The sequence below is a fragment of the Phaethon lepturus genome, unplaced genomic scaffold (genome assembly GCF_000687285.1).
Source record: "Phaethon lepturus isolate BGI_N335 unplaced genomic scaffold, ASM68728v1 scaffold13501, whole genome shotgun sequence".
Lineage (NCBI taxonomy): Eukaryota > Metazoa > Chordata > Aves > Phaethontiformes > Phaethontidae > Phaethon > Phaethon lepturus.
The window spans coordinates 14,373-21,618 of NW_010520042.1; the positions used below are offsets into that span (position 1 = coordinate 14,373).

Here is a 7,246-nt window from a genome sequence, read left to right on the forward strand (position 1 = left end):
GCTGTCTGCCACTCTCGAACAGAGGAGAGAAGAGCTCTTCATGCTAACAGAAAGTCAGGAGGGGTGATTTCCAGTAGAATTATACTTGACAGTGCAAAGATTGCACCAAATTATTTTGCTTTATGTCCTGTCCTTGCTTCATTGATCATGTAACTGCAACTTCCAGATGGTTGTAAGCCTCTCTTTAAATATAATTAAGATGCAAATGTGCCCCAATATGGCATCTAGAAATACCAGGCAGGTTTGTAGCTGAGATCATATGGAGAAAGGCAGGGAACTAAGTCATATGAGATAACATTGCGACATTGACTGATACACCCATCTGGCTAATGGGGAAGTGCTGTTACAAATATCAGAGCCCTTGCTGGGTTTCAGAGATAAGCAGTTAAAAACAGAGAAATAAAGGGATCAGAGAAGGAACGTTTTCAAGGACAGGCAAGTATTAAAGATTTATTCTTTGATACTAACATGCGACATGGAGTTGCGTATTTCACCTATAGGTTAATATATGCATATAAAATTACCACATTAGTAATGTTTGAGCTGAACGATCATTTTTGTTTTTCTGACTTTAGTACTTTTTCAGGGCATGTATGTTTAAAGTTGCACGTGTTTTGCAGTAGTCTGCCAGCTACAAGGAGGTAATGCATCGTTTATCCATGTCACTGGGAGCTAAGACTGTACTCTGAAGGCTTGTCATGTGAACCAGGAAGGCAATATTTATTAACTGTTAAAGGTTCCTTATCTGAAGTAAGAACCCACACAAATACTGTAGGTGTTTGGCCTATGGGGCTTTCTAACACCATTCTCCTGAATCTGAACTGCTATCTAAAGAATAAGATTTTAGTGCATCTTTGTGTGTTATCTTTTCAAATAAGCGATATTGAAGTCCATAAATAGCAGTGGTGCTATCTGCCAGTATAAAACTCTTCCCAATTTCTAGATGATGTACTGAATTCCATTACTGATTTGGAAGCTCCTGACTATTGAGACAGTTCCTACACCTGCCATATATAAGTTCCTGCAATATGGCTTTGATGCAGGGAGGAGGGTAGAGCTGTGTCAGGCCTCTCTGCTCTAACGGTTCCTAATCAAACTGATGGTGCAGTCGTACAGGTAGCGTGCAAGCAGCTTTTCTTGTCTTTTTGGACACAGCTTGACTCGCTGGGTAGATTTCTCCGCTTTCTGAATCATCTTTAGAGGAAATTCCTGCTGCGCTTCCTTGTCAGGGGCACCTCTTCCCTCGGGGTGCGGCAGCAGGCACGGAGTTCTTTTTGGACTTGGTCCCTGCTTAGATGGGCAAGGGAAGAGTGTGGTGTCCTCTCAGCCACAGCAAGCTAAGCCTGCTGGATAGCCAGGTGAAGGCCAAAACAGGAACCTTACTTCACTATTTTTTATTCCTCTGCCACTCATTATTGTACTAATACATTACTTATGGCCCTTTTCTTATGTTCGTAAGGATCTTCCTTTGTCTCCCTGCTCTTAGAAGTGAGGGCTTAATAATGCAGGGATAATTTGATACACAAAGTTATGTATAAAGGCTCTTAAAAACATTTGGCAAGACTTTGACTTTTTCAGAAAAGAGATTGGTTAGATCTAGTTCCTTTTGGCAGGTGTCAGAGTAAAAAGCTCTAGACACCCAAGAGTTAATCCACTCATTTTAGGAAAAAAATGAAGTAGAAATACAGTGCCAGCATCATTTAGCTCTGTTATTAATTCGCATACAAGGGCTGTAATGCAGAAGATTTGCATGTGTATGTGTGGGTTTGTATGAATGTCAATTAGCATGAGCCTGGATGGAGTTTCTGCTGAATTGAAAACAAATGGGTTTGGAGTCATGCCAATTTTGATGCAAGTTCCCACAAAACAAGAATTTCTCATTTTACTAAGTAGGTGTTGTAATGAAGCAGTCTTGGCAATGGTATACGTGGTCTGTGTTATCTATGCAACAAATTTAAAAGTTCGGAGAAGGCTCCTAACTTTCACAACAGTCTTGTGCTGTGTAAATGGAGCAGTGAAAAGGGAAATCATATGCCTCATCCCTGTTTTTGAAGTAAGCTTGGTGTATTTACCACTTGGATCTTTTGATATGGTGTCTGCAGAAATTGGGGGCTGAAGCACAGGAAGTCCCCTTCAGTTGTCTTTCCTGGATTCTGTTTTGACAATTAAGTGACAGTAAATTAATAACATTTGCTGACAGTACAGTTTCATTATAGCACAAGCAAGAGGTACTTTGGTCTGGAAAGTGAGGGGAAAAAGTTTATATCAGTGCTAAGCAGTGTGTTTTCTTTAAAATAAATACAATGAAATATTGAACTGTGTCATGTAATCCGATTTTCCTAAAATCAAAATAAAATCTAAAGCAAAAATGTAGTGTTGGAACAAAATTTTGCTTTTTGTCCTAAATCTGGAAATTCTTTCAAAATTAGTTTATTGGAAAAGTTTGAAATGCTTGTTTTTCTGACTCTAGAGAAAATACATTATTTTGAAAACTCTGGTATGTGAACCTAATCCTCTTCTTGCTGAAAATGAGGATCTGATTGCTTGTGCTACTTAGGAAAATGCTAGTGTGCAGGATCATTGGTAGCTACTCTTTCTGGATGAAATAGGAGGCTAAGGTAGACCTAAAATGTTTCCTTAAAAGTTTGTGTGGTTTTTGACTTCCATGCCTTGGTTAAGCTGTAGCTTAACTTTTACTTTCTGCTGCCTTAAATCCTCCAGTCCTGTAGTTTCAATATGTATTTCTTCATCTCCTTCTCTGAACTGTTTACATAGTACTGATATTAATGGTCACAGAGCAGCAGTATGCCCCCCAGCCCCTGAGCAAGTAAATATTGGTGAATCTGTACTGTAACACATTTTGGATACCCGGTAAATTGAAGTAGTTTGTTTTGTGAAGAACTTTATTGAAGATCTTTTTACACCCAAAATTAAAGTCACTGGCGGCATGAGTGAGAATAGCTTTGTAAATTTGTAATATTGCACAGCTCCATCATTTTAAAGTCAATATGCTTTAGTATCTAGCTTGCTAATATACTGAATTTACTATAGTTACAGTTGTAACCTTAACGAATAATTTTGTGCTCTTTCAGTGGGTCATAGCTTGAACCTCTGAAGCTGAGCATGAAGCAGCTCTGAGGCTTGCCAGAAAACCTTCATGAACTGTGTTAAGTGCAGATCCAATACTTGGTACAGACCACTAGTGTTAAGAACACGAGTGAGTAGAACCATAAATGCTCATCTTACTAAGTAAGTATGAAATAAGAATATAAAAATTCCCTCTTTAATAACTAAAAGTAGAGAGTACTGATCTGGAGATTTTCTGAAGGGCGTGAAAGGTAACCTCAAGGCTTAAAACAAAGATTGTTTTTCATATTTCTGTCAGCATATACAATGATGCTGTGCAGCATCGGCCTCTGTGTTTAGCCTATTTCATTTCTCCTGAATTAACTTGAGTGGGAACAGCCTACTTTTTATTCACAGAATCAGTAAGGTTGGAAAAGACCTCTAAGATCATCAAGTCCAACCATCAACCCAACACCACCATGCCCACTAAACCATGTCCCCAAGTGCCACATCTACATGTTTTTTGAACACTTCCAGTGATGGTGACTCCACCACCTCCCTGGGCAGCCTGTTCCAATGCTTGACCACCCTCTCAGTGAAGAAATTTTTCCTGATATCCAATCTAAACCTCCCCTGGTGCAACTTGAGGCCATTTCCTCTCGTCCTATTGCTGGTTACTTGGGAGAAGAGACCAACACCCACCTCGCCACAACCCCCTTTCAGGTAGTTGTAGAGAGCGATGAGGTCTCCCCTCAGCCTCCTCTTCTCCAGACTGAACAACCCCAGTTCCCTCAGCAGCTCCTCATAAGACTTGTGCTCCAGACCCCTCACCAGCTTCACCGTCCTTCTTGTAGTGAGGGGCCCAAAACTGAACACAGTATTCGAGGTGTGGCCTCATTCCCTCTTCTGAAGACAGAAAATGAGTTGTGAAGGGGATCTGGGAACTATTCTTCTGCTGCATGTCTACCCAGCTCCAGGTGTTTTAAAGTGAGTCAACTGATAACTTTTCCATTACAAAGAAATGCAGGTACGGCCTAAAGGCTTTGTGCATATTCTTAATTGTGAACCTGCATCCTTTCCGTGAAGTTAATTTTCTATTTAAGTAATAATTATAGAATGTTTATGAATGCATATGCACACCATTTTGGATGTTTTCCCATTTCTATACCTTCATGTATTTCATTTGATGCCCTTTTTTAAGAGGCTCCAAGTAGATGATAGAGTGCAACAGCAGGTGTGTTTTCTGCAACAGCAGGTCTGTCCCTTCTCCCTGCAGAGGCTGTGAAAGCTGTTCTATGCAGCTCAATGACAATCAAGAAGTTATAGGAAGACACTGATTTATTACAATATGAATATGAAATGAGAGCTGAACACCATTTCCTCTGAGCAGCCAGCACTTGGTTTCAGGGCTGTAAAAACCCCTGCTCATCAGATGTTCAGTAACGTTTAGTAAAAACAAATAATGAACAATATACTCAAGCACTGGCGAGTAAAAAACCAGCTATTTCCTGTCGTAGCACAACCTGCATTCCATCCTTTTCCTGCGCTAATGAACCAAAGTAGGCCAAATTGCTCTCTGGTGTACTCATGTATAGTTTAGTGTCATATAACAGGGTTGGTTAGTATCACAGGCAGAATTTTTTCCCAGCCATTTGATTTCATTTTTTTCTCCTAGCCTGATGTCAGCACTTCATGGTGTTCTTCAAAGAAGATTGTCAGGTTAATTCAGACCTGGTTTCAGTCATCTGTGATGCTGTTGAGTGCTGAATTTAATAAAAAGCGGTCCTGCTGAGGGGGAGGAAGACAGTACTTTAAAAGCAGTTTAAATCTCACGTCTGCATTACTTGATGTGTCATGTATGGTCTTTGGGCCATATTAGAGACTGTAAAATTAATAAATTTATTCTACACTTAACACCTTTTACGATTTATAGGGTATTACAAAGATATTGAAAATATTGTGACTAACAGCCACTTAAGCTGAAATGAGCATTCTCATTGGAGATCACAGTAGAGATGTTGACTCAGAGTAACCTTTACGAGGTGGAGGGGTTTTCCTTGCTGTGTTTACATTGCTTGGTAGCCTGAACCAGATCAGTTCAACCAGAAGAGAGAGGGAAGAGGAACAACCATTTTGAACGAATGTTCACCAACCTAAATAGCTAAATTTTTTGCTCTGATTCATTTCATGATAATTATAAGAATTGGGTAGCAAAAGTTGTTCTCTCAGTCTGTCACTTTGTCCATGTCACTGTTCTCTGCATCTCTCTATGGACTCCTGTTGCTCCATCATGTCAAGACAGTGACTTATCTTCCATTTCAGGTCCTTTTGCATTCTTACCTGACTGACTGTCTCTCACACATTTTGTCTGTTCCTGCTTCTGCTCAACAAAATCCAACATGGTAAATGTTCACTACTATTTTCCAAACACAGTAAATATGTCTATACAGCAGTTGATGGGCAGGCATGAAGTTTAGAAGCACAGCATGCTTCTAAACCTGTCCACCTTCTGTCCATGAAGTGACTTGCAGACAGGCTATGAACTGCTCGTATGGGTGCTGTGAAGGCTGTGTATGAGAGTGGAGGGGTAGACAAATTGTTTAAATGAACCATTAAAGACAGTTTCTTCAAGATGGAATTGTGGTGCATTGACAGGGTGGTGGCAAGGAAACATATGTTAAGTGTTTCTGTTCTGTTCTGTGGTTAGTGTGGTTGTCATCAAGTTCTGTTTTATCTTAACTTTTCTAAGATGCCAGTAAGCAATAATATCCAACAACTTTTGCTGTCACTGAATTCACACCCACACCAGCTCCACTGCCACCCTAAAACATCACATTCTCAGTTAAAATATATTTCTGTAGAAGCTCAGTGATTAAAAAAAATGACCATCCTCCCTAAAAAGGAGAGATCGTAATGAATTTCTACCATTAATAGGTGACATTTTCAGTTTGATGGATGCCTCAGCATAGGAAGAAGGCAAAATTCAGGTTCAATCTTATGTGAATATTTCATTATTCAAAGCTGTTATTGTCTGGAGCGATAAGCACAGAGAGTGTGGGTAATGAAAACAAATCTTATAAATATCATTGCAGTTGTAGCTGTACTGAAACATACATGGTCATCACTATCTCATCTGTTCAGTATGTGTTTAAACTGGGGTGAACTCCTTGCTGACTTACACTTGGGGTTATGGGATTTGCAGATGGTGTGAATCACCAGAGAATGCAACCAGTATTTTTGTAAATCTTTAGTTTTATTAGGTCGATAACATACACAAGTGTACTTCTGTCAACAGAAGAAAGCACGGCTAGGGTGGTGGCAGAGCAAATTTCTTGCGGTGTTTTGCAATGTGGAATCACAGGGGAAACTCCCAAGTCAGAAGGCAGCTCAATATCCATTGCCCATTCAGTCCCTGGCCCCTTTCTGCAGTAATGATAAAAAACTGTGGGTGAACATAATGCTTTTTTTTTTTCCTGATATAGCTTTGCAAATGAACAGATAGCTTGTTTTTTTCTTGGAGTTCCTAAATAAATACCAAATGGTCCTTACTCTCTTTCTATGAAGCTGTGTAGAACATTAATATTTAGTAATAGAAATACATTTCTCCTCTGTGTAAGATCAGTCCCTGGCACATGTTTCCAAAATGCTATCTGCTTAGCTATCTGTTTAGGTTTGTGACTCAAGGCTAGTCATTTTTCTTTGGAGCCGTCTGTTTATTTTGTGGCCTTTGGAGAGATGGGGTAGCTGATGTCCAGGCGTATATATTTTTTGTAGTCTTAATTGCCACCCTGGATCGAATTAGATTGGATAACTGAAAGTTATTGTATGGTTTATGAAACACATTCATTTACAAAGGTGAAAAGGTGGCAATTCATATGGTGAAGTGCCCTGACTGGGCTCTATTACATTGTTTGCCTCCAAATGAATTGCTCTGTCAAGTTGCTGACAAGTGTGGCAATTTTGGAGGTGAAACAGGCCATGAGCGTACCCGGATGCTGTCCCAAAGCATCAGCAACTCCCGTCGGCTGATGTATGGGAAACAGGTAGCTGTACTGCATCCAGCTGGGATGTAAACGGGCAGAAGATCGTTTCTCTAGAGTATGGCCGGAACACTGCACCTCCTGTGAAAGCATTGTGAAATACTTAACGAAGGCAAGTAGTTATTTGGTTTTTGTAGGGA

At 40.0% G+C, this 7,246-nt stretch overlaps 1 protein-coding gene across 1 annotated transcript in view; it reads left to right on the forward strand.

The window, feature by feature from the left end:
- Positions 1-7,058: 7,058 nt before the first annotated feature.
- Positions 7,059-7,246, forward strand: part of LOC104628621 (protein cornichon homolog 3) — a 26,163-nt gene continuing 25,975 nt past the window's right edge. The window contains exon 1 of the mRNA XM_010297267.1: positions 7,059-7,109. Within this exon, the coding sequence (XP_010295569.1) occupies positions 7,059-7,109 (51 nt within the window). The remainder of the gene's footprint in view (positions 7,110-7,246) is intronic.